The following is a 27,456-nucleotide window of genomic DNA, read 5'->3' as shown; positions in this document are numbered from 1 at the left end:
ACACTACCAAGTCAACAGCTATTTTCTTACTGTAAAAATGTACAAGAGAAAGCAACAGGAAACTGCCACTTGAATGTTCACTGCTAGAGCAAGTTCATTAAAGGAGAAAAGGGTTCCTTTGCTCTTCAGGAGGATACATAGTAAACACTGCTCTGAAAACAGCATTTTTCAATCAAGTACTGTGGCAATACTTCCTTGGGAGGAAAGCTATGGCAAACCTAGACAGCATAGTAAGAAGCAGAGACATCACCTAGCCGATAAAGGTTCGTATAATCAAAGCTATGGTTTTCCCAGTAGCAACGTATGGCTGTGAGAGCTGGACTATAAGGAAGGCTGAGTGCTGAAGAATCGATGCTTTTGAACTGCGGTGCTGGAGAAGACTCTTACAAGTCCCCTGGACTGCAAGGAGGTCAAATCAGTCAATCAACCTGACTGCTCATTGGAAGGACAGATACTGAAGCTCAAATATTTTGGCCACCTAATGCGAAGAGAAAACTCACTGGAAAAAATGCTGGGAAAGATTGAAGGCCAAAGGAGAAGGGGACGGCAGAGGATGAGATGGCTAGATAGCATCACCGATGCAATGAATATGGACTTGAGCACACTCCGGGAGAGAGCGCAGGACAGAAAGGCCTGGCGTGCTATGGTCCATGGGGTCATGAAGAGTCAGACACGACTGAACTACTGAACAACAACATTATGGCAACAAAGTAAATAACTTGACAGTCACCGGGGACTAAGTAGCCCCAGAGTTTGTATCTTCTTCAGTGCTATAAGCAAAGTCTATTGATATTCTTCTCCATGTATTTCAAACTTATTATGGAAAATGCCTAACCTAATGAGAGAAAATTTGCTAAGGTATTTAAAATCCATATGTTTAAGAGAGCAAGATAAACTTGTGTATGATGGGGTGAGGAGATAAAGAAGCCTCAATCTCTCAAACACATTTCAGCCCACTACCCATATTCAAGTTAAGACAAGAGAAACAAGACTCCACCTCAGGCATTTCTAGCAGATGGCACCCACCCCACCTCTGCCAAGTAAAAGCACACCTTTTACTCAAGAATAAGTCAGGATGTTAACTCAAAACTTTTAAGTTCGCCTGGCACCTACACTGTATTCCTTCCGGCGCCAGGTGAAAAGACCTTTTTATTTTCCCAGGCATTTTAGCATTTTAGCTTTCTAGACTTTTAGCTTTGCTGTTTTAAATCTGTATTTTAAATTCCTGCAATGCTGCTAGATTGTATTGTGGTTGTATTGTTATATTGTGGTTTTAATGTTCTATATATTTTATATTGTTTTATTGTGTGCCGTTTGGTTTTAATTTTTGTGATCTGCCCAGAGAGCTTTGGCTATTGGGCAGCATAGAAATGAAATAAATAAGTACCACATTAAGGTTACAATGTGGATGGCAGATAGCTCTACACTGGGAGTAGAGTTCCCATTACTCATAGTGAGGGCAGTAACTACAAAATCATAGACTGGGATCAATTCTTGACATAAGGAAAACCTCTAGTCTACATTTTCAATAGACTGCTAGAGTGTGTTGCAGATAGTACAGCACAAGGAGCTCTGTGGATTTCACCTCCCTGTTACGGAGAAGTTCAGTCATGAAGGCTTTCTCACGTTATTTTGGGGCATCACCCTATCATCTTGTTTAAAGTATCTACGTTGTTTCAGAGAGCTGTTTGAGCAAGAGACTCATGTAAGCCAGGCACAAAAGATGCCAGAAGATACTACCTCTACTGTAACTGAACTAATAGGAAGTGCCCTCATATGAATATGCAAAGCATGACAACTCCAGACATATGCAGATGCTTTCTTTGCTGCCAAGTCACCATCACAGTAACCCCACTCTTTATGTACAGAAAGTCTCAAGGTCAATCCCTGGCATCTCCACTTAAAAAAGGATCAAGTATTAGGTGATGTGAAAGACCTCTGCCTAAGAGGATGAAGAGCTGCTGGTGGTACAAAATACCGGCTAGAGGGACAAATAGTCTGACCTGGCATAAGGCAGCTTCCTATGTTTAGAAAGGGGACATAGCTCAGTGGTAGAGCACATGCTTTGCATACAGAAGGTCCTAGGTTCAGTCCCTGGCACCTCCAGGTAGGGCTGGAAAAACTCCTGCCTCAAACCCTGGAGAGTCACTGCTGGCAGTCATGTCAACAGTACTGGGCTAAATTGACCAATGGTCTGACTCAGTATAAGGCACCTTCCTATGTCCCTATGATGACTTGAACAAGCCAATCTGAAGCCCTGACAGGAAATATCCTCCAGTCCTGAAATGTCTGCACCTCCAGATTGTCTGCTTTAATCATTAGATTAAAGCAGCCTTCCCCAACCTAGTGCCCTCTGAAAGTTTTGGACTTTAACTCCCAACAGCCACAGCCACCCTGGCCAATGATCAGGGATGCTGGTCACTGTAGTCCAAAACATCTGGAGAGCACCAGGTTGGGAAGGCTGGGTTAAGGCACCACTAGACTGGCCAGCCCAAATTAAATAAAGTAATAAAACCAGGAATCTAAGGAAGGTTTCCATTCGCTCCAGGAACCAAGCTATTGAATTTTTTGTTTGACTCCAACCCAAGTATGCCCAGAGTCATGACCTCATTTGCTTGTATGCTATAGCTACCCTTGAGTCCAGCCCCACAATGTGATTACAGGACCTAGCATACACAGATCCTCTGTTGCACTGACTTGTGATCTTCCCAGGGTCTCCTAGGCATGCTAGCCATTTGTCATAATAGCTGTGCATACCTTTCTGACTTCTCGCAAGGAAAGGAAGAATATCTAAACTTGGTGGACACAGGAGTTTCAGAGCTGGGTCGAATGTGCTCTGCTTGTACACTGTTTCATATGGGTCCAGTCCACTCCCCACCTAGTAAGCATATCTCCCTTATCTCCTCTTCCCGGTACCCTTGCCTATTTTCCATGTTTGTTATTTTCTTTGGTTTAGTTAAGATTTCGGAGAAGCCTTACTTCACTGCCCTCCAACTGAAGCTCTAACTTTGCAAGTGACTTCTGCACTGTTTAGGGTTCTGGGATTCCTTGTAATGGCTTTGCCTACCATCGGTTCCTTGTCCTCATATTTGTAGCCTCTCTCTACATAGTATGTGCTGTTGTTTTCTAGACTGGGATGAAAAATCTATTGAGAATTAATGATCAGCCCTTGGTGAATCTTCAAGTAATGGTGAATAACCAGGAAGTGAAGGCCTGTGTTTCCCCCCTCCTCTGAAACAGATAAATATATGTGCTCTGACTTTCCTTCTCTCTCTTTCTCCTGCTATTGCTCTAAATCTAGCCTTTCCTAACCAGGAAGCACCAGGCTGGGGAAGGCTGCTTTATAGCTGTCTGCTCTAATCCTTGCTGTATTCCCTGTTTACGCTGCTGCATATAGGCCTCCAAGTGCTGCTCTACCATTACCCAAGCCCCATCGCCAATCTTTATTTGGCAAACCATAATTTTCCACCTCCATATTCTCTTGCTCTTTTGCTGCTATTAGGAACCATAAGGGAATAAGCTGCTGGTCGACAACTAAGGGTGGTGATCTAACCAATCCTTTCTTTCTATAATCACTTTTGGTAAAATAAAATTTATATTCTTTACGCTTACGTTTCTTGAGCGAATTGAACTGTGTGCATGCCATGCCACTGCCCAAGATCCTTACATTTCCACATCTGTCGAGTATATGTGAACAGATGTATATTTAACCAATACTTGTGATAGAAGACATGTGGGAGTAACATCCTCTTCAGAGATTTGAAGCAACCAGTCATTAGTTGTGTTTTAAGTGTTATCAGTAGTTCTGTTTTGCTACAGCCTAGAATCTCTCTGTTTTTCCAAAGTGGACAGTAGCTTCTTAATATCCACTCTATATAAGCAGATTTTCTACTTAACCAGAACATACTGCTGTTATAAACAATGCATACACACCTAGCTTGCAAAAGCCATCTTTGGAGATTAAAAAAATACCCTAGTTTTGTCAGCAAAACAAACAATCCAAAAATTGCTTATAGAAAAATGTATTACCAGTTTTAGTGGACAGGCAATTCTCATATGCTATCAAGCACTTTTCCCAAACTAAAATTCAGAGACATAAAATACCTTAGGATTCCCTCTGTCTGTGCAAATCAAAGCAGGAATATATGAAGAATTTTAAAATGTAGCCTGTATTTCTGAATACGAACAAGGATCCTCTTCCTTCTATCTTCTAAAGTTGTGCCAGATGCCTGAATGACTGAGAGGGCACCTTACGGAGTCCATCAACTCCAAATACTAGCTCAACTAGCAGAACTGCTGTAGAATGATCTAAGATGCGTCAGCACTATTTTCACATCACTCAAGGCAAGAAGCCAGATTCAAAATTAAGTCAAATCATAGATTCTTGGCCACAAACCTATGGATGTATCCAGCTGACTGTCACAATGATTCATGAACCTCAGGAGCATGTTGGAACAGCTATTCCATGAGGTTTCCCCAGATGCTGGTACCCTGGGCGGCTGTTTCCACAGGATTATTTATTGTTCTGACCCAACACACCACACCTATTTTTCTTGTGGGCCTGCCTGCATATAGTCACTCAGGCCTTCTCGACTGCTTACATTCAGCTTCTCCTACATCCTCCTTATAGCTAACCTTAAATAGTCACCATTATATTATTTCACACACATCTCTATTTCAGTGGTTGCAAAAGGGCGAGTTGGGATTGTGGAACTTAGACCAGGATATCATTTTGCCCTATTAATTAAATATTAAAGATGGCATAACTAAAAAGGCTTGAGATAAATGAAGGCCATGGACTTTGGCAAAAGTGGTTCAATGATGTGGCAAAATTGGCTGTTTTTCAGAGACAAAACTTCACTTAATGCTTTGTAACAATGAATGCGGGGAAAAAAACTTCCATCACTCATGAGTTGCACACACAATTCTTTTCTAACATGGGCTTCTTGGATGGGCAGTTCCCTGTAACAAACACTGTTCACCTAGGAGGACACTCATTTATCAGTCTTGAGCAGAAAGAAATGTCTATGAGGCCGTACCTGCCGCTGACACATAGAGCCTTGTAGAACTCCAATGAGTGTCAAAGCCCACTAGCAGGACATAAATATGGTCAGTCTGGAAATGTGCAGTTCTTGTTTCTCCATGAGAATCTCACTTAATAAACGCTTGCTCTTATGTACAACACACCTTGTCCTGCAGGCTCTTTGCCTGCAGTCTGTCTGGCTCTGTCCATAAAGCTTCAACCCTAAAAGACTTGGGCTGGGAGCTTTTAACCCTAGACAAAAAATGGCTGCCAACATTCCAATAAATTCCAACAGAATCACCTGTGTAACACATCCCTTATATATGGGTTCCCAGAACTGGACATAAGAGAGTAGGAGAGAGAGAACCTTTTCAGTTGTGGTGCTGTGGTTGTGGAAATACTCTCCTGATGAAAGTCAGCTTAACTCCCAGCACTGCTTGCCTTTCAGCAGGTAGTGAAAACTGCTGTTCCATTGCCTTTTTGGCACTTATGTCTGCTGATCTGAAACTGTGTTTTAATGTATGATTCTGAAACCAATGCATGGTAGTATCCTGTTGCTGTTTGTATAATATGTTATTATTCTGTTATGGGGGTTGCTTTAGTGAGAGAGTACATCTGATGAGATTGTGTATTTTATTCTATTGTTACAGGACTGGCCCTACCATTAAACAGATTGAGGCGGCTGCCTCAGGCAGATGCTGGAGGGCAGGGAGTGGCGGTGAGGTATTGGATGACAGAACTGTGTGTACCATACAAGGCCTGCCTTGCACCTCCAAAGCTAGCCTGTTGCCCCCGGTAAGAAAGATTCAATTGTCAGTCTGGCTGGCAGTTTCTGCATGCAAAATGGAGGTGGGAGGACACACCATCTTGTCCTTTGCCTCAGGCAGCAAAAATCTTGGACCAGCCCTGTGTTAGCCACTTTGAGTATCTTTGGATAGGAAAGCAGGATTCAAATTCTTTGAAATAAATAAGCAAGAAAGAAAGGTACTAAGTGGGTTTTATTTATAGGTTGGGACCAAAGACAATTCAGTTAGTGGATTATTTTTAACAAAATGGAATCATTGCTCTTATACTCTAATCTATCTGATAATGACTGAGTGAACAAGTCATAGGCCCCTGGTTGTCTTGCTAGTCCCTGCAGTGGGAATTAACACATCGGCTTGTTCACAACAGCCCAGGGTTTAAAAAAAAAAACAAAACACCTCTGCTGTTGTTGCGTGTGAACCAGGCCATACACATGTCATAACCAGCAGGACAACCTGGCCTCCATCTGTAGAATCCACTTCTCTGCCCAGATCAATGGCTGGATCTTAAAACTTGATACAAAGTTCACACTCTTCGTCAGCTATTTGTTCAGTGTTTTAGTAATGCTATAAATAAAGCTCAGAACTGCAGTTATCAGAATAATAAAATGCAAATAAAATAAAGGTCAAACTGCTATTATAGGCTTTTGGGGGGCTCTAGTGAGGACCCCCATGAGCCTCAGGCTCAAAGAGGTCAAAAGCCCACTCCCAGAAGTACTCACTGGGGGAGGGGAAGAGAAAAGGCGGAAATTAAAACACCACTTCATGCCTCTTCCTTTTTCTACCTGCTCCCTATTTTCTTCCACAATGTTACCACTTTTTCATGTGGCTAGCTGAGAAAAGAACAAGCACATAGTAGCAGCAACAAGGCAGAAGCTCAACTGGATTAAATGCAAGGCACCAAATCTCAGCATACTGGTGTCCCAATTTAATCATCAAATAAATACCCTACCTCCCACTCCAAATATAGAATAGTAAAACAAGGGCAGCTACTATTAGTACATCCAGTTCAAAGTTTGAAAGGATGGTTGGTATTGCCTTTTTGGCCAAGCATTCTTGCTGGGCTTGAACAAAAAGTATCCAATTGCACCTGAATCAATTATTTTTCTGCATTAGAGGTCAACTCTACATCTGTGCAAGATGAAAATGGTATCTAATAGTTTGAATGATATGAAGGAAGCACAACCATGGAGCAAATAATAGTAATAATTCTAATAATAATAATATAAGAGTTAATGAAAGCAAGCACAAGCAGCAGACACACCCAGAGAGAGACAGAGTGAGAGAGTACCTGGAAAGCTGTGAGTGCGCCAGTCCCTGGGTTATAGAGGCATCGCAGCGAGGGCATGCTGTCCACCAGGCTGGAGCAGCCCAGCCACAGAGACCGGGGCATAGAGCACTGCAGAGAAAGGACAACTATGAGATGGGGCTGTATGAAACAGGATGGCACAGATTACAGGAACTTCTGAGGCTGACATTATGTTCTCAGAAAATTTATAGTTGACTGTAAGAGACTGGAGTAGCTTCCACACACCCATACATTACTGACCTGTATGCTCCCCTTAGAAAAACAGAAAGAGGGGAGGGGGGAGGGAGAGGAAACACACCACACCACACACTATGCCAATTACATATCTCATCAACATTTTATACCGTTGTTTGCAAGACTGTTCCAATGCTAGGAAGTCAACTCAATGCTTTTAGTGCAGCTTTCCTCAACCTGGTGCTCTCTAGATGTTTTAGACTACAATTCCCAGCATTCTTGACCAATGGTCATGCTGGCTTGGGCTGATGGGAGTTGGTGTCCTAAACATTTGACACCATCAGGTTAGGGAAAGCTGTTTACGTGGATTAAATTTACTTGCTTTTTAACCAGTTAACAAAGTGCAGGTATTTATAGGGCCAATACTTTAACCACTGTGTGCTTCCTCTTCTCTTTAGTACAAATTCACCTTAGCCTTCCCCCACCTGTCTTAATCATAGCTAATCATTTTCATGTCTACAACTAAATTAACCATGGTTAACACTAACCAAAGTTCATTCCTAACCAGGATTAGGAACTGGCTTCAAATCCTGGTTAGCAGTAAACATGATTAATATTTCTCCAGATATTATGGGTTCTGGTCAGTGGGGGAAGGATGGGATGACTCAGTGGCCTAGAAGGCCCTCTCCAACTCTGTGATTCTGCAGACTTATGCAAGGGAACAAATTCCAAAGCCCAATACTGATTGCTTGACCATGGCTAAGTGATAACCAGCTTTACATCTACACCAGTCAACTATCTCAACTCAGTTAATATTTTAAACTATATTTAATGAAGGTACTAGTTTCTGCTAACTGTACTCTTTGAAAAACTGCCTCAAAAGTAATTGCTTGAATAAATTCACATAGATGCCATCTACACTCAACACACGGCATACTTTTCTAAGGAGCACAAATGAATCCATTCACAGCACCAGTTAATTGATTGATACTTTCAGCCATGATCTAAGCAATCTCCAATTCTACTGCTATCTTTTCTCATGCGGTCACTATTCAGCATGCAGTGAGTTATACAGCATAAGCAGAAGGGTAGAAAGGTCACAGTGCATACAAAAGGAAAGGGAAAAAAAGATTGAATTAGTGAGGAGATTGAAAAGAACCTGGTGCAGCCCTGTAGTTCAGCCAGCCTCATTTAGATATTCATTAGCAAGATTTCTCTTCTTGCTATTCAGTCTGAAGATATGCAAGAGTTCAGATGTGGGCAGATGGTAGATTAGGATCTATTGGTAGATCTCTGGGTGATTTGCAATAGATCAATAAGGATTTCTGAATCTAAATTGTTTAATAATAACAACATGACTCTCTCCCAGCCTAAATACGGGGGGGGGGGGGTACCAAGGAGTGGAGATTTTGTGAAAGGACTGATCTCCATTCAGTTCTGGTACCTAAACAAATTCCTGGGCTCAAAATTCTTTAATCCTAAATGTATGTCTTTTGCACCAGGCTCCAGTTGGTGGATCTTGATGTTCTACTAAAAAAATTAAGTAGATCTCACAAGTCTATCCACTCCTGTGCAAGACCACCAGAACTTCTTCTAAAGTTGCATCTAGTTTTCACTAGTTTTCAATCAATTGCAGGTTAAATAAACTTGATTTTACCACTGAAGGGATTTTAGTACAATAACCCTGCAGTATTTATTGGCCAAATTGATGAAATGCTGACCCACAGCTGGATAGACAAGAAATTTCCGGGCCCGATTCAAAGTGCTGGTGTTAACATTTAAAGCCCTTAACGGCTTGGGGCCAGGTTACCTGAAGGATCGCCTCCTCCCATATGTGCCTGCCCAGACCTTAAGATCATCATCAGCGGCCCTTCTCCGTGAGCCCCTGCCAAAGGAAGTGAGGCAGGTGGCTATTAGGAGGAGGGCTTTTTCTGTTGTGGCACCCCGGCTCTGGAATGAGCTCCCTAGTGAGGTTTGCCTGGTGCCTACATTGTACTCCTTTCGGGGCCAGGTGAAGACCTTTTTATTTTCCCAGGCATTTTAGCATTTTAGCTTTCTAAATTTTTATCTTTGCTGTTTAAATCTGTATTTTAAACTCCTGTACTGCTGCTAGGTTTTACTGTGGTTGTATTGTTATATTGTGGTTTTAATGTTCTATATATTTTAAATTGTTTTATTGTGTGTTGTTTGGTTTTAATTTTTGTGAACCGCCCAGAGAGCTTCGGCTATTGGGCGGTATAGAAAAGAAATAAATAAATAATAATAAAAATTGAGAGATTACTGTCTTATGATCTTGCATAATCAATCTCCATCTCAGCAGCATTTTTATCTAAACAAAAGAAGGGGGAAAGAAAAGAGATGTGTAAAAATTTCAAAGGAGCAGTTGTTATTATGGCAGTTGTTTGATAACTTGTCCTTGTCACAGGGAAGAGAAGCCCTTTCATATAATAGGCAAAGGGTGCCTTTAAGTGGAACAGAAATACAAGCAAGAAATTTCTAAGGGCAACAATTGGCTCAGGTCTGTGCCCAGCTGCATACCTGTTTTCTGCCCTCTGCTTAGGAGGACATGATCCAGGCCTTCTCCCCATCCCATCCCCTCTCCTCTCTAGCCTAACACTTGCCAGTATGCAGTTTTTCATTTAAAAGGTGACAAATGCCATCTGAATAAGCTTTAGATGAAATTCATTATAAGTGGGCAACAAACACACACACACACACACACACACACACACCTGCCCATCACTGCCCTCCATGATTCTGTTCTCACTTGGCTTTCTTCCTATCTGTGTAGTCATTCTTTCAATATTTCTATAAAGAGAAACTCTTCCTCTGTTTTCCCTCTCTGTTGGGGTCTCTCTAGGCATTGTTCTTGGCCCTTGACTATTCTCTATAAATACACTATCCATGGGTAAGTTTATCACATATGTGGCTTTCAGTACTACTTATATCAGGGATGGGGAACGTGTGGCCCTCCAAATGTTGTTAGACTGAAGTTCCCACCACCCCTCGCCATTGGCTATGCTGGCTGATGGGAGCTGCAGTCCAACATAATCTGGAGGGCCCCATGTCCCCCACCCCTAACCAATACGTTTGCTGATGACAGCTAGTTCTACCTCTCTATCCCAGAAGGTTCTTCCTCCATCCAATCCTCCATTGAAGAGCCTCTCTAATATTTGTTTCGTCATTATCTCAAGCTCAATTCATCCAAGTGTGAACTTCTCATCTGTCCTCCCAAGTCCTTCCCTCCTCATTAATTCTCCTTATCTACTGACAACATCACCATCCAATCAGTTAAAAAGGCACGAAGCCTTGATTTTCTCTTTGATTCCTCTTGCCCCTTGCCCCCATTTCAGCCAATTGCAAGAGTCATGTTTCTTCTCCCTTTACATGGAAATATGGCCTTTCCTCTCTTTACCCTCACCAAAAAAACTGTCCACAGCCTGGTCATCTCTTGCCTTGATTCCATTTTGTCATCTTGATTCGCTCATATCTGTCTAGTACTCTGTTGCCAAAATTATTCACCACTCTGATGACAGGACATCACTTAAATCCCTATACTGGCCTCCTGACCACTCCCAGGACCTGTTCTAGCTTCTTGTCCTTATTTTCGGAACTCTCTATTGCCCCTGCCCTTCATCATCTCTCTGCTGTTATATCCCAACACTTTCCTACCTTTACTCATTGAGTTATACCACCCTCAGACATCTGAAGGTTTCTTGCTCCCTCAAATGACCCTGCCCTTTCTCCCTTACTAACTCTGATATCTGGAATTGCCTCTCAGATTGCTTCTGTAAGGCCCCTACCCCTTACTTCAACTCCTTCCTCAAAAACCTCCTTTCCTGTGAAGTTTTTCTGTATTGGAACGAGTTCTAATAGTTTACATAAGTGAACTTTCATAGTGTGTACTTGTTGAATTTCATTGCCATTTGGCCCCACAGTTCACAATTTCTCTCACTACACCTACGTGTTAACTGAGGATAACACTTAATACATCTCAGGAAATGTCATCTAGTCCATGTAAGACTATGCCATAATAAATCTGTTAGATCAAAAGTGGGAAACATTTTGGGGTGGGGGTAAGGCAATGTCCCCTCACCCACCCAGCAGGCCAGATGGCATGAAGGAGCGTGACCATACGCCATGATCAAGCCCCTGCCATCATCCGGTCCCCAAACAAAGCCCCAGCTGGAGAAAAGCAAGTGCCAGCTTAGGAAAGTGAGGCAGCAGCTGGAAGAGTGCTCTAGCTATTGCCTGAGTTGGGGCTGCTTTGCCTGCACAGTGTCTTCCCCAGGGGGGGAAGGCACATTGTAGGCAAGTACTTGGAGGGGCGTGGCATGTGAACAGACTCAACTGGTGCTGGGAGGAGAAGTTCCTCCCGGTGCCAGCCAAGTTCCTCACTGCTCACGTCCCTGTCATTATCGCCAGTCTGTGATTCCCCCATGCCTCGCTCCCCCATGCTAGCAGTATGCAGAGGAATCCCTTCCAGTGTCTCTGATCAGGGAGAACAGCAGAGGTTCCTCCAGGGGATGTGGCTTGGAGGAATACAAGGAGGCTTCATAGGCTGGAGGTTCCAACCCTGTGTTAGACTTTAAGATACTGCAAGAACTCTTTGTTGCTAATACCCTACTGTAACCAATGCTAAGTGTGTGTAACTGTAATAATTGCATATGCTTCCTCTGTTTACCTTTGCCTCCATTTCCCTTTCCTTCCTCTGTTACCTCCCATGTGTTAAGTTTTAGAATACAAGTCCTTTGGGGTAGGGACCTGTCCTGTGTCTATAAAGCACTATGTACATAGATACACACAAAAACATTTTACATCCATATGCAAATCAGTTACAATCTGTGGGGCAATCCTTAAAGCTGAATCCTGCCTATGCTGTGAGACACCCACAGTTTATAAGTCAGATCATTACTTGGAAATAATTACACAGGAATGCCTGAAAGCCCATGGTAAGTACAAATGCATGTGTCTGTAAACTGGGTAACACTGCTCCATTGTATCACTGATAATGTGGTAGTAAACTAATTAATAGTAAACTCTCAGGTTTGATACAATCATTTAGAATTCTTGTCATGTATTGTATGCAGCAAGACTGATATTTACCTCCATAGTTGTTGGTTTTTCTTGTCTTTTTTTGTTTAAAGAAAGCAACATTTATCGTCTTTAAAAGACCATATAGGGAGGGAAAATGCCATTCCTGTTCTTGCTTTCTGCCCAAGGAAAGCAGAGGCTTTAAACTGGTACTGGTGTCTGAAAGAAGCTTATTCACAAACTCAAACAAAAGGCCTCTGGTATTTCAATAGAAACACAAGTGTGTAAATCAGAGAAGTGACCCAATAGGACACCTTCATTTACTGCCCAAGTGCCAAGAAAGCTCAATAGGCCCTACTCAAAACTACTGGACAAGCTGCATGCTTCAAATACTCATGGCTGCATTGACAGCTCCACAAATAACTACTGCATTGTTTATCACTGGGGAAATGACTGACAAAAGCTCCTCCTTGCACCCCGCTCAGCTACAGAGATATATATAGTTAAAGCAAAACAAAGAATGCAAACAGCAATGAGTGTGGAGTTTCCTGCCAAGGAAGAAAGTTAATGGCACCACAAGGTATTTACCCCTCCTGTCCTCTTGCCCCACACCAAGCAGTTCTCTGTTCCTGCCATTTGATTTAATTAATTATTTCATTTTCCTTGGCACCATTTGGACCCAAAGAGGCATCAACCTCTAGAAAGCAAAAGGAGATTTGGGGAAGGGGTGGGGGGGAGGGAAGGTGTGCCAAAAATCCCAGAACATCTACAACCAAGAGCAGAGGCAGATGAAGTCTCCATTCCCCTGTCCCACACTCCAAGCAAAAGGGTGTGCACCATCACCATAGGACACCATCCTGAATCCTACAAAGCAAACAGCTGATCCCAGTTTGGAGCAAATGAATTGCCTGGGCAAGACCCAGTTGTCACAAAATATTTCAGTGAAGGATAGTTCTTAAATAACAGATGAAGTGGAAACTAAGTTTTTGGCCTATACCACTTCAGGATGAAGGTGGGGGACTCACATGTCTGAACATACGTATCTATAAAAATAAATATATTCTGGCATATAGAAGACTGGAAGAAGATAGAGAAGGTTAGGCTAGAACTCTTCTCACTGACATCTAGGTTTCTATGTGTAGGACTCTTTTTCTTCTAAGGAGGAGCATTCAATCTTGTGATACCACAACACCTGCAGTAAGAAATAGTAGAGTCCAAAGACAGGGTGGCTACCTCATCTAATGTGTTTGTTTTAACAACCAGTCCGCACAAGGAGCATGAGCACTACCTATCTACAGCCTAGTAATGCCTCACCTTTCCTTTCATTCAAATAGTTCAGTCTTTTGATTGCAGTATAGAATACATTTGCATTAGAATGGAGTGGAGTTTTAATTTAAAAGCATTTTAGTAACCCCAGACATGGTAGCTAAAAGTGGATTTCTCAAATAACAAGAAAACCAGAACAGTGGTCCAGAATGCAACAAAATTCAAGAACTGCTTTATATTACAGCACTTCATTCTAAATTAAACAGTGGCCTCTTTGGTTCATTCTGAAGTATCTGCTCTGTGCACTCTCTTTAGTTTTACATTTTCCTTTTGGGTAATGTACTACCTCATTCTGCAGACTCCTTCTCACCTCTCTCGCCCTCTTGCTTGCTCACTCTCCCCCTCCATCCTTTAAGGAACACAATCCAATATTTTCCAGCCTCTCTCATGCTGAAGTCTACATATTTCTTCCTGCAGCACTTTCGACCTTGGTTTGCACTCTGAAGTGAAGCATCCTAAATGGGATAGGTTCCAAATTCACAATGCATTTTGATTCTAACACAGTAGCATATATATGACATTACCATTCGCCACTCATGGTAATTTCCATTTTTACTGTGAGTTCCAGGGAAAAGTTTCTCTCAGTCACCATAGTGGCATTCAAGACATTTTCTCACAATTAAGTACAGTTTATTTTTTAACCTCAATAACATGCAAAATGATGTTAATGACATCCAGGCTTTTCTCTTTGTCAGGTACCATTAAAGAACTCTGCCTGCCACACAAAAAGTCATGCAAAATGCCTGACCTAAACAGCATTATATCACCTGACATTTATTTTGCCAGCACTTTATTTGGTGCCACCAATATGCTGATGCTGCCCAGCTCTAACACTCCTTTCCACCAGATTCCAGGGATGCTCTTTCTGTCCTTAACCAGCGTTTGGCATCAGTAATGGACTGGATGAGGGAGAACAAATTGAAACTTAATCCAGACAAGACAGAGGCGCTCCTGGTCAGTCAAAAGGCAGATGAGGGAATAGGGATTCAGCCTGTGTTGGATGGGGTTACACTCCCCCTGAAGACTCACGTCCGCAGTTTGGGGGTGCTCCTGGATTCAGCCCTAAGCCTGGATGCTCAGGTTTCAGTGGTAGCCAGGAGTGCTTCTGCACAGTTAAAACTAGTGCACCAACTGCGCCCGCCCCTGGAGATGTCTGATCTGGCCACAGTGACACATGCCTTAGTTACATCCCGTTTGGATTACTGCAATGCGCTCTACGTGGGGCTACCTTTGAAGAGTGTTCAGAAACTGGAGTTGGTTCAAAGAGCTGCTGCCAGACTGTTGACTGGGGCTGGTTACAGGGAGCATAGAACTCCCTTGTTAAAACAGCCTCACTGGCTTCCAGTCTGTTTCTGGACACAATTCAAAGTGCTGCCTATGACCTATAAAGCCCTATACAGCTCCGGTCCAGGTTATCTGAAAGACCGTATCCTCCCTTATGAACCCGCCCATGTCCTGAGATCTTCTGCAGAGGCCCTTCTCTCAGTCCCACCACTGTCACTGGCATGTTTGGTGGGAGCGTGGGAGAAGGCCTTCTCAGTGGCTGCCCCACAACTGTGGAACACCCTTCCCAGGGAGGCTAGGATGGCTCCCTCTTTGATGTGTTTCCAGAGACAGGCTAAAACATTCTTGTTCCAGCAGGGTGTTGGGACGTAGTTGGAACCTGGGGGTAAGCTGCTAAAATGCTGTTTTAAAATGCTGTTTTAATGTTTTAATATAATTTTAATTGTTGTTTAATTTATATTTTAACTTTTGTATATTTTCATATGTTTTAACTGTATATGTTTTAATTTTTGTAAGCCACCTTGTGTCCCAGTACTGGGAAAAAGGCGGAGTATAAATAAATATTATTATTATTCACTTTCCTAAACATAGAGCCCAGACTGCTTATCCAAACTCTAATAATACTACAACTTGACCTTGAATTTTCTTTCTTTTTATCATCTCTCTGTGGGGGTAGGGGGAGATAAGCCATGACAGGGCTTTGTCTTGATAGAGAAAGTTAACCTGCCAGTCTTAGTTTAACAAATTAGTAATTATTCTGGATTCTTTCAGCATCTCTGTTATGTGTCTGATGTTTCAATATATCATCTAGGGAGCAATCCTATGGCCACTAGACAGTGGCTAGACGGCCATAGGATATGCTGTTTTCCGGGCACCGACCTTGGAGCCCGCGCTCCAAGGTTGGTTTGCGGAAAACTGACCTCCCTCACTTCTACGCTGCCTCAGAGGCAGTGCAGAGAAGCCCCATCCTCGCGCTCGGAAGAGGAGCACGGAGGGGCTAAAAGGGGGCAGGGCTGGAGGCGTTCCAGGGCAGGGAGAGCCGATCTGCATGTACAATACATCCTATGTGTTGTACGGCAGCCTCCTCTCCCGCTCGCCCCCCCCAGCAGCTGTCTAGCAGAAAAAGCAGGGAAAACAGCTGTCTAGTAGAAAAAGCAGGGAAGGAAAGGCGCAGAGGGAGTTATAGTCCCATGCTTCTCCTGTCTTGCTTTGGATAGGCAGTCACCTCCAAGTCGCCTGTCTAGTTAGGATTGCGCCCTTAGTAAATTATACTGAGGTCTGACTTGTGTCCCCATTTGTGAAGCTTCACAGGGAAACAAAGACACACACACACACACACACACACACACCTACCTTTCAAGAGCACCTTGTTTTATAACAGTGGGCTATAATCCACCCCTTAGTTGTACAGGAACAACGATTACACACATATAATTATGTAATCCAATCCTAAACACACTTAGTAGGGAGTAAATCCCACTGAACACAGTGACTGGGTTTGCACAATTGGGGAAGGAAAATAAGCCACGTGACTTATTTTCCTGCCCTGCATGTATGCTGCCTAATTAGCATAATTATCTTTGTCAGGCATGGCTTTTGTCATCTAAACCCAGTGAGGGTGGTTTACAAACCACCTTGGAATCTACAGCTTGTTCTAGGGTTCCAGGGTGGTTTGTAAACCACTGCCACCACCCACCCTCGCTGGGTTCAGACATGACAAACAGTGCCCGGCGAGGGTAATTATGGTAACGAGGCAGCATGTGACCAGCACACACAGACCAGGAAAATGAGTCACAGTGTCTTATTTTCCTTCCCTAATTGTGCAAACCTGCCTCATGAGACTTATTCCTGAATAAACAGGTACAGGATTGTGCTTTAAGTACAATGATAAATGTGTAAATTTGCAGGCAGGATTGTAGTCACAATTCCACAGTGTGAAAAAGGTGCAATTAAAAAAAGGCATGCTACTTAGAATCTTGGTCAGTGAGCCAGAGCCAGACATCCTGAACAGTGAGGATGAATTGGGCCTTATGTTTAAAATCTTGCAAGATGATGCTGTCAAGGTGATACATGCCATATGCCAGCAAATTTGGAAAACACAAGAATGCCCACCAGATTGGAAAAAATCAACTTATTTCCCCATACCAAAAAAGGGAAGCACCAAAGAATGTTCAAACTACTGAACAGTGGCACTTATTTCACATGCCAGTAAGGTAATGCTCAAGATCCTGCAAGGTAGACTCCAGCAATTCATGGAACGAGAATTGCCAGATGTACAAGCTGGGTTTAGAAAAGGCAGAGGAACTAGAGACCAAATTGACAATATCTGCTGGATAATGGAGAAAGCCAGCGAGTTTCAGAAAAACCTCTATTTCTGTTTTATTGGCTATTCTAAAGCCTTTGACTATGTGGATCATAACAAACTGTGGCAAGTTCCTGGTGGTATGGGGATACCAAGTCATCTTGTCTGCCTCCTGAGGAATCTGTATAATGACCAAGTAGCAACGGTAAGAACAGACCACGGAACAACGGACTGGTTGAAGATTGGGAAAGGAGTACGGCAGGGTTGTATACTCTCACCCTACCTATTCAACCTGTACACAGAACACATCATGCGATGTGCTGGGCTTGATGAATCCAAGGCTGGAGTTAAAATCGTTGGAAGAAACATTAACAGTCTCAGATATGCAGATGATACCACTTCGATGGCTGAAAGCAAGGAGGAGCTGAGGAACCTTATGACGAAGGTGAAAGAAGAAAGCGCAAAAGCTGGGTTGCAGTTAAACCTCAAAAAAACCAAGATTATGGCAACCAGCTTGATTGATAACTGGCAAATAGAGGGAGAAAATGTGGAGGCAGTGACAAACTTAGTCTTTCTAGGCACAAAGATGACTGCAGATGCTGACTGCAGCCAGGAAATCAGAAGACGTTTACTTCTTGGGAGGAGAGCAATGACAAATCTTGATAAAATAGTGAAGAGCAGAGACATCACACTGACAACAAAGGTCTGCATAGTTAAAGCAATGGTATTCCCTGTAGTAACCTATGGCTGCGAGAGCTGGACCATAAGGAAGGCTGAGCGAAGGAAGATAGATGCTTTTGAACTGTGGTGCTGGAGGAAAATTCTGAGAGTGCCTTGGACTGCAAGAAGATCCAACCAGTCCATACTCCAGGAAATAAGGCCAGACTGCTCACTGGAGGGAAGGATGTTAAAGGCAAAACTGAAGTACTTTGGCCACATCATGAGAAGACAGGATACCCTGGAGAAGATGCTGATGCTAGGGAAAGTGGAAGGCAAAAGGAAGAGGGGCCGACTAAGGGCAAGATGGAGGGATGATATTCTGGAGGTGACGGACTCGACCTTGGAAGAGCTGGGGGTGGCAACGGCCGACAGGAAGCTCTGGCGTGGGCTGGTCCATGAAGTCACGAAGAGTCGGAAGTGACTGACCGAATAAACAACAACAACAACTTAGAATCTGTATAACATGAAAATGAATTAAGTCATGTTGTTATTTGAATGTTTTATCTCGTGTGTTTTTTGTAAATCACCTTGGTTTGCTTCAGAAAGGAGGAACAGAAATATCACAATAAATAAACAAACAAATAAACAAATATAGAAATAAAAGCTTTACATGGTACAATTTAGGAAACCTGAAGAAGATATTCCTTAACACAAACAACAAGTCAATGATCCTAAAATTACAGCTCCAAAATAGAAGGGTAAAAATACAGTGGTGACGCTTTGTTATTAAATAACGCTGAATGCACGGTGGAAATCGTCTAAACCTTCAGCATAACCGGAGTCAATTCTTTAGTTACCTGGATGATATGGTGTGTCTGATTTTCCTGTTTTAAGAAATGTTAATTATATCTGAAGAGAACACAAAATCAAATTACAGTATCATCAGTGTTAACAGGAGTAATGCTATAAAAAGTAACCAGGCCTGAAAAAAAATCCCAGGTGCCTGGTCGCTGTTGTGGTTAGAATTCGGAAATATTTCTTTAAAATGTTAGATCTAGACAGGAAATAAAGAGATTTAGAAGCAAATATCTAGAATTACGAGAATGAGATACTTCAGAACCTTGAGAAGAGACAGATTTGCAGCCAACTGCAATGTTAATATATGGGTACAGAGAAAGCAAATAGGATCTGGTGCAGAAAACAAGGACAGTTTTTTCTTAATGGAATTTATCAACAGGTAGCTAAGACAGTGTTCTTAAACTTTTTATCAATGGAACCCACCAGAATTGTGCAGCTTTACTGTTTCCTTTGCCCTTACCAAGAAATCACACACTCATTTTGGCCCTTTATGTTATATAACCATCACCCTAGACACATTGTCTATACTCTATAAAGCTTCTGTGATGTAATGTGGGATCCTTCTCATGATCAGCTTTTAACTCTTCACTGGTTAAAAAACACAGAGTACATTTTAATAAAATACAGCTCCCAAAATGTAAATGAACAATGCTAAACAGAAAAAGAGTATTCCTATCTAGTCTTTTTACAAATAATTCCTTTTTATTCCATACTGGTCTTTGTGGTACCAACAGGGTGCCTATATTATTATTATAACTGCCTTTCCCTTTATAGAAGGATAAAGGTTAATTGCTTTTCTGGAGGTCACCCAGCAAGCCAACATCAGAGTCAAAAAACCGACCCACACTTCCTTATTCCGAGACATTATTTAACCATTTCATTACCCCTCCTTCTTGCTCCAGTGCAGCATGGTTTAAGTTCCATTCAGATACTTGAATCCTTTGAAATTTCCTTAGTCACTTTATCCCCTTGTGGAATGAGAAGTGGCTCAAAGACTTTGGGTAATTTAACAGTGTGGCTTTCACCTCCATCCCTTAGGAATCTGCTTGTTCTCAAGGTAGCTTACATAAGACACAGTAAGAATGAATAATAAATATATCAAGCAACAGCAGCTACTGTCTAGCAAACATTTCATACTATACAGGCCTGTGCATAGACAGGCATCTTCACCAGCCTCTGAAAAATGGCAAGGCATTCCACAGAGGGGACACCACTTGGAAAAGGTTCTATTCTTTGTAGCTACCTGCCTGGCCTCTCTGATGGTAGAGGCATTTAGAACAGGGCCTCTCCCTTCCATGATTTCTGCCACCCTGAACCTATTCTGTTTAGGGCAGGGGTATGCAAACTGGAACCCTCCAGATGTTTTGGACTACAACTCCCACCATCCATGACCATTGGGCCTGCTGGCTGGGGGTGATGGGAGTTGTGGTCCTAAACATCTGGAAGGCGCCAGGTTGGCTACCCGATTTAGGGTTTTCAACTGACAAAAACAACACTTCGAATTGTGCCCACACACTACCTTGATGCCAGTGCAGTGCTTTGAGCCCCTATATTATGTTCTCCACCCACCCAGTTTTTGTTAAAACCCTGAGCACCATATTGTGAACCAAATGAAATTTTTGAACAGTCTTTAAAAGCAGTGCTTTACACAACTAGTCCAATCTGGAAATTATTGGCATGTACTACAGTGAAAAGATCTCTGAGCCCCAGGAACAATTTGCAATCCAGGTAAAGTGTTAAAAGGAATTCTTATCCATAGATGCTACCTGAGAGTCAGGAATGCTTGGTCTAGGAGAACTCCCAACTGTTGATCCACTCCTTAGGGGGGTGTTACCTTGTCCACGAAAGGCCATTCTCCTACCACCAAGTCAACAAGAACAGCTACCATCAACAATTACATCTTATCTGGACAGAGCTTCAGTTTATTTGCCATCATCCCATCCAACTCAAACTCCACGTACTTGCTCAGGTCATCCATTCCCTCACTGGGTTTCAAGGAGAAAAAGAAATAAAGCTGAGCATCATCAGCATTACAAAACCCAAAACAACTTCTTCCAGTGGTTTTATGTAGATGTTATAGAGCATAGGAGATTACTACCCCACAGAAACTCTTAGTAACACTTTCTGGAATGAGTAAACCAGAGTAATGTAGTGACACTGACGGCAGTCCTGGCAGGTAGCCCAGAAGGATACCATATTTGGTAGTATCAAGCATTGCTGAGAGGTACAGAGAATCAAGAAGGTCACAGTCCCCCTGACCACTGGCTGGTGAAGGTTGTCCACCAGCATCACCTAAAAAACAACCACCACCTTTGGCAATCTGAGTCCCTACATTGATTGAGAACCTAGATTAAAGTGGGTCCAAACAAATTCCAACCAGTTTGGTGATTCTCTGTGAAGATTCTGGAAAGCTCTGGTGGGTATCAGGCCACCACCCAGGAATCATTTTGCTAAATGAACAATTAGTCATACAGAGATAAAATAAAGCAAATAGTTTAGATTTGTGGAGGAGGCATCACCAAATGCGGTACTAAACTCTGCAATGAACATATTCTTCCTTGGATTTTAAGTTAGTGCAACGGACACTATGCAAACTAAGAACATAAGTAGAAGCATACACCAAATAATAGTGGCACAAGAGCCATTCCAGTGAATTGTGTAAATAATTTGCCTTTTAAAAAGGTATATTGTGAGAACAGACCTATCAGCTATAGCAGAGTTATATATACCCGAGAAACACCAATATATTTCTGGAAACTTACCCAATTAAAAAATTGGCAAAGAGATTACAAAGATCTAGACCAAATGATTACTTCTATAATTTTTGAAGGCTATTAGAGGGTGGGCAGGAAATTATTTCTATCCGTATTTTTATATTATCCATATTATGCAAATTTACAAAATTTGCATCTGCCAAACTAATGAGCAAACTGGAACAGAGTTGCACACCAAAATTCACACTTTCCCAACTTTAGCAATGCAATTCTCTACACAAAAAAAATGCAAACATCACAGTAAGTGCACACAAAAATCCATACTTTATGGAAAAGTGTACAAAAAATGTATACAACAGAGAACATAACACACAAGTGTTATAAAAAAGGATTTACCTGTGTGCGTGTTTTAATTCAGACTCAGGTGCATTATTATAGGGTAAATCATTTGCAAAAATGCATACATTAGCAAAGTGCGCACAAAAATGTATAAATTTGGGGAAATGTACATAAAAATGCATATATTAAGAGAAGTGAGCACAAAAACACATAGAAATTGTTAAAAAGTTAAAATTCGTACACTGGTGCAGGATTGAGCTGAACCAAATTTAAGGTCCAAAAAATGAGAAACTGAATGGAACCGAAACTGACAGATTCACCCATCCCTAATTAGAAGGTTGGGGGAAACATGTCCATTGTAACGGCTAATGCCACTTTATTACTTAAAAGGCCCTGTGGGTATATTAACCCACAGTGGCTTGTTGTTACGTGTAAACCAGGTCAAAGACTGCCATCATGGAGCTTCACAATTTCATAAGCAAGAGACGAGAAACAGGTTCCTGCCCCAGGAGCTTACAATCTAAAATGTGAGAGTGGGAAACACAACAGAGCGAAAGAGAGAAGGAGCACAGCTGCAGGTGAATTCTTAAAGCCTGACAGAGAATTCTTATTAAATTCTGAGAACTCCATGTTCTCAGTGCTTTTTAGACAAGACTTCAGCCTGAGATGGCAGGGTGTAAAAATTTGGTCAGTTCAGCTAGACTTCCTTGTAGTGCATTTCCTCACAACTTTAAAGTGAAAACGGTGATTTTCCCTGATTAAACACACTGTTGAGAGTACTCTAGCGCACAATCTTCTCTTAGTCTGGGATTCTTTAAGGAGCCAAAGTTCTACTGAAACAGGGCAAAGGCTAAAAACATCACAATATTCCGTTTAGATAAAGGAGAGGCTGCAATGAGGATGTCATTTTGACTGCCTTTTTCTTCATTTAAGTTGCCTTTAATTCTGCTGCAAGACTGCAGTTTTCAGCTATTTATTTCAGACTAATTTTAATGTTCTAGAAAATATACTGCACAGAATAATGCTACACCGGCAAGAAGCAGGAACCTCATTGGTTATTTGTCTGCTCCATCTCCACCTATTATAATTCTATACATTTATTTGCAACCAATGCTGTTAAGTGCCTATTCGCACAAAATGTGTGTGTGGAGGGGGTGGGGGGATAATATAGGCATAGCACTTTGGATGAAATTGCTGGCCTATTCCAAGTATTTCTTAGCCTTCATTTACCAAAATATGGTCATTTCAGGAAGTAATGTTACATTACATGATAGTTACTTTTTATTCGTTTGTGAAGTTTTATAACCTACATTTTTCATTAGCTGGGATCCAACAAGCTACACACCCAATTTTTACTTTAGATTGCCTGTCTGTGTAAAATGTGGTTTAGGTTGAAATGCCTGCCAATAAGGAGCTTATACACATCACATTCAAAGCATGGTTTGCATTAACCGTACTTCAGAACCCAAATCATAGTAGGAAGTTCCAAGCGTACAATAGAAAACCATGGTTTTAAGCTGAGAGCCTAATTTCATTCTCCATCCTCTCAGGTTCATAAGTTCACTTCCTTTTCTATGGTGTAGCAGCCTCTGGAAGTGCAGCAATGGCTGTGACTGAGATTTGTCAATTCAGGCGTCATGACAAACCATAGTTGGTACAAACCATGGTTTGCGAACCCACTTCAAACCATGGTTTCAAATGCTGTTTTGCTGGTCAATGCCAAATTGTCCATTCAGACATCACAGAAAAGCATAGTTAAGGTTCTTTAAGCACAGTTTGTTATGATGTCTGAATTGAGCCTGTGACTTCTGAACTCAACTTGAGAAATTAGATCCTTAAATGAGCAGGCGAAAAAAAACAAGCCAAAACCAGGCATCTGTAGTATTGCCTATTAAAAATACATAAGCAAACCTTTCCTTTTGGAAGCTATCTATAAAAAAAATGACATCAGAAAAAATGATACCAGCATCCTGGATATGGTATGTTAGTGGCTGATTGAAACAATGCTTTGAAGGTAGAAGATTATATCAAGATCAAGGTTGTAATAAGAAGGTGCTCATTTCTCTCAAAAGATGTGCTCATAAGAAACAGAGAAAAAATTATGCCTTAACATTATTTGAAAGCTATTTCTCACAGCTAACATGTCTCTCTGGTCACAAACATTCTCTTCTCTAGCCCAGCAAGTGTGACTGTAAAAGCCCACTATAAAGGGCAGAGGGTAATGATATTAAAAAGGTGACCCTGGACAGGTTTAGTTGTCATCCCCAATTTAAATAGCTGAATTTACGCAGATTTAGCGTACTTGGTTTTTTTAAGAAATGGCCAGTTTTATCGATATTTACAGCATGTGTCCGGCCTTGCAGAAATCCATCTTCTTCCATCTTATCTGTAACATAAATGTATGTATTTATTTATTTTAATACATTTATACCCACCTTTCTTCCATCATGGAACTCAAGGTGGCTACATGTGGTTCTCAGGTGGTCTCCCCTCCAAGCACTGCCCAGATCCAGACCTACATAGCTTCAGCAAGCTGGCTGCCTCATGTCCCTTCAGGCTAAATTGCTTTAAGATCACATGAATACACTTTTACTAGGGCACTTTATGCATTCTCTGTAAGCCAGGCCCAAATCTATAGTGTACAATACAAAGGGGAAACACCACTGCCAATGGAAGAGTCTACTGGGGCAACACTGGAGTTTGCACACAAACCAGGTTTTTCAGCTGCTAAAAGATTAGTCAAGGCTACAAAATAAATGCTAATAAATTCTATACTGTGAGATGAATTACAATAAACAATAATATGCATCTATCTAACATTATTCTAACTTTAGTCTACTCTAGAGCTGAAACATCACCCAAGGGGCTCAAAGTTGGATGATTTCTTTTCATTTAAAATTAAGCTTTTCAAAGGTAGAGAGTGATGTACCTAGTCTGTTATTCACAGTGCATAGTTTAGCAATTCACTTACAAATCTGCCCCAGGTTTTGTTATCCTGAACACTTGATGTTAGTGCTATAACCATTTAACCTGGTAAATGCTGCTAGTGCAATAAAACTGTGTTAGAAGTTGAATTACCAGAGCCAATGCTACAAGCAACAGTTTTTTTTTTTTCTCCTAGGGCTGTGTTGAATATTTCCTAGTTTCAATTTGTGAGCCAAAAACATCAGTTGGGGGGAGAGAAATATAGCCAGAAAAATTATTTAATTGTGAGAATACTGACCCCTTTTCAGTCTTGTTTGTTGCCACTGTTTCCCTTACCCTCCCCTTTGTTACTGCTTCTTTCTTCTTCCTGGATTATTCACATGAGTGATCCCACCAACCAGGGATTGTGAACAGGATAACAAAATGCTGTGTAGCCAAACATATTTGACTACATCACAACATCACTGAAGGCAAACAAAGCCAATTTTCGGAGAAAGGGGCACACAGGCGAAGGCAACATAACATGAATAGGTGAACATTTTTCCAGGCACTGCTGAAAAATAGTTGGAGGAGCAGGGGAACATTTCAACACTACTAAAAATGTTCCTGAAATACTTCAGTTTCAGCTCAGCCCTATTTGCTCCCCCATTTTGAATCAATACAAGAACACTGTGCAAGTCCTAAGGGTGTAACTATCTCTCTACATGGAAAAATAATCCCCCAGTAAAATTGCATTTAATACCTGGTGAAAGTACATGAGTCACTGCCTCTGCTGGCTCAACACCAAGGAAGAAATAGGAAAATAACATGTTAAGTTCTAAACTGTGCATTAAACATTGTATTAAGCACTATTAAGATATTAACAAATGTTTACTATCACAGAATCCACAGTATACAGGGAGTACATTTTTAAAGGGGAAATGTCTAAGTTTAAGTTTTTGGCAAGCAGCTGATTCATCCACATTGGCAAAGTATTACATACAGGGATGGAAATGAATAAGTTCCTAACATACCTTGATAGAGAACAGGGAGAGTCAATGCCACCCACTCATATCTATCAATACAATACTGCCCAGGCAGGTTGTGCGATTATGTCAGCAAATGCAAAGGCGACGGGGTGCTTTAGTTAACATGAACATTAACGAGCAGCTTAAGGTATAGTTGTACTGATTTAAGGTGGGAGGCGCAAAAGCAGCCTTGGAAACAGAGAAACTGAACCACTTACAATACAATCCATTTCTTAGCAGTTCTGCTAGCCCAGCTCCGGAACAGAAAAAGAAAAACATAACCTACTGATCAATAAACTTGCCTTCTATTGCATAGAAGTAGGTTGCGGCATCCCTCATCTGAGCTTTCATTGCAAACAGCCTTGTACATTAGAAACAGTGTGGAGATGTCACTTGGGTCCTAATATAATGTTTCCTAGGGTAATTTCTTAAGAGGAAGGAACCTCGCAATCCTTTGACTGATCTCCCCATAACAATCCAGTAGATTTTGTGCATAAAATAAATGGGTGCTCTGTCGGCTGTTCCTGCTTGCACACACATTACTCAACCAATCAGGATAGGCTTGAGATCCCCCACTCCCATACAAGGCTCTGTCCTTCCACTTAAAACTAAGACGTTTCAGTTTCATTATTTTCTTTCTTCTCACTTAATCCAAGGGTTCTTTATTCATTTGTTTCATTAGGCTCAGAGGACCAGACAGACTTGCATTCTACCATTACCTTCACAACCATAGTTGCTACAACAAGAGGATGCAACTTATCTGCATTTCATTTTTCAGTGCCATGAGAATCATTCCAGATTCCTACAATGGAGCAACTTTACATCTCTACTTTGAGAATGTTGCCTTTCCCGACAAAGATACATATATGTCGTGAACGTGCATGAGTCATACATGCAAAGTTTAGAACAAGATTCTTTGGGGAGAATTGTTATACCAGATTTGTTTTGAGATGCTGACAGCAATTGCTAGAGCTAGGCTGCCGAAACATCTAAAGCTTGGCCTTTAATAATCACCAAAGTAATATAGCGCCAGACCACGTCTGAGCAGGGACTCCCAATAGTGTCAGATTGTGTCAAACTGCAGGATTGTTATGGGATGCGAGCAAATGTCCACACTTGTTTTACCCAATCAAATCTGAATTAGGCTTTAGATGCAAGCCTCCTGTGTATTAACCCAATGGCCTCCCCGTTATTACCACTACCACAGACCTTCACACTTGAAGGCTAATTTTAATTCAGCAATTTGAGTTGTTGCTGCAGATCTTTCTACACATTGTCCCACTCTCCCTTCTGATGATCCTTGTTTGAACTTTTACTCATGAGAAGTGCAAAGAGAAGATGCATACAACATGCAGACGTACAACACACACAAATATATAGATGTAGTGGGTATTTGATTACACAGCACCATGGGGATGTTGAACTTTATGTATACTTTACTAATGAAACAAGCACAAAATTCTGGTGCAAACTCTCACAAGAGATGAGAAACAGTAATACAGTCCAACCTGCTTTAGCCATGCTTGGTATCCAGAAGATGTAAGTTGGAATCCATCTTTAGGCATGTGTATTCTGGGCTAGGAGAGAATAGACATAAGAGACCTCCTTTTACATTGCGACCTTGCTAACCTAATCATTTTTCCCAGGTGATAGCAAACACCAAACACATCCTCAGCCACACATATAATAATTGATTCC

The 27,456-nt window shown here is 41.7% G+C and overlaps 1 protein-coding gene across 13 annotated transcripts in view; it reads right to left on the bottom strand.

Moving 5' to 3' along the window:
• BTRC (beta-transducin repeat containing E3 ubiquitin protein ligase) overlaps positions 1-27,456 on the bottom strand; it is a 183,971-nt gene that overhangs the window by 119,592 nt on the left and 36,923 nt on the right. For 5 of the 13 annotated variants that reach the window (XR_014789518.1, XM_084846511.1, XM_084846515.1 and 2 more), the window contains exons 2-3: positions 27,267-27,335; positions 7,118-7,225 (exon numbers count right to left, since the gene is read on the bottom strand). The exons of 2 other annotated variants lie outside the window; for them this stretch is intronic. Coding sequence is in view for 10 of the 11 variants with exons in the window: in XM_084846511.1 (XP_084702637.1) it covers positions 7,118-7,225; positions 27,267-27,335 (177 nt within the window). In the remaining variant the exon portion in view is untranslated. The remainder of the gene's footprint in view (positions 1-7,117; positions 7,226-27,266; positions 27,336-27,456) is intronic. 6 more of the 13 variants (XM_084846521.1, XM_084846512.1, XM_084846516.1 and 3 more) reach the window with 2 other exon arrangements.

Source organism: Heloderma suspectum, chromosome 3 (genome assembly GCF_057233095.1).
Source record: "Heloderma suspectum isolate Gila_16-S chromosome 3, 16-S_ref, whole genome shotgun sequence".
NCBI classification, from domain to species: domain Eukaryota; kingdom Metazoa; phylum Chordata; class Lepidosauria; order Squamata; family Helodermatidae; genus Heloderma; species Heloderma suspectum.
The sequence above is the reverse complement of the archived record's forward strand: the minus strand, read 5'-3'. Positions and strand labels throughout refer to the sequence as shown.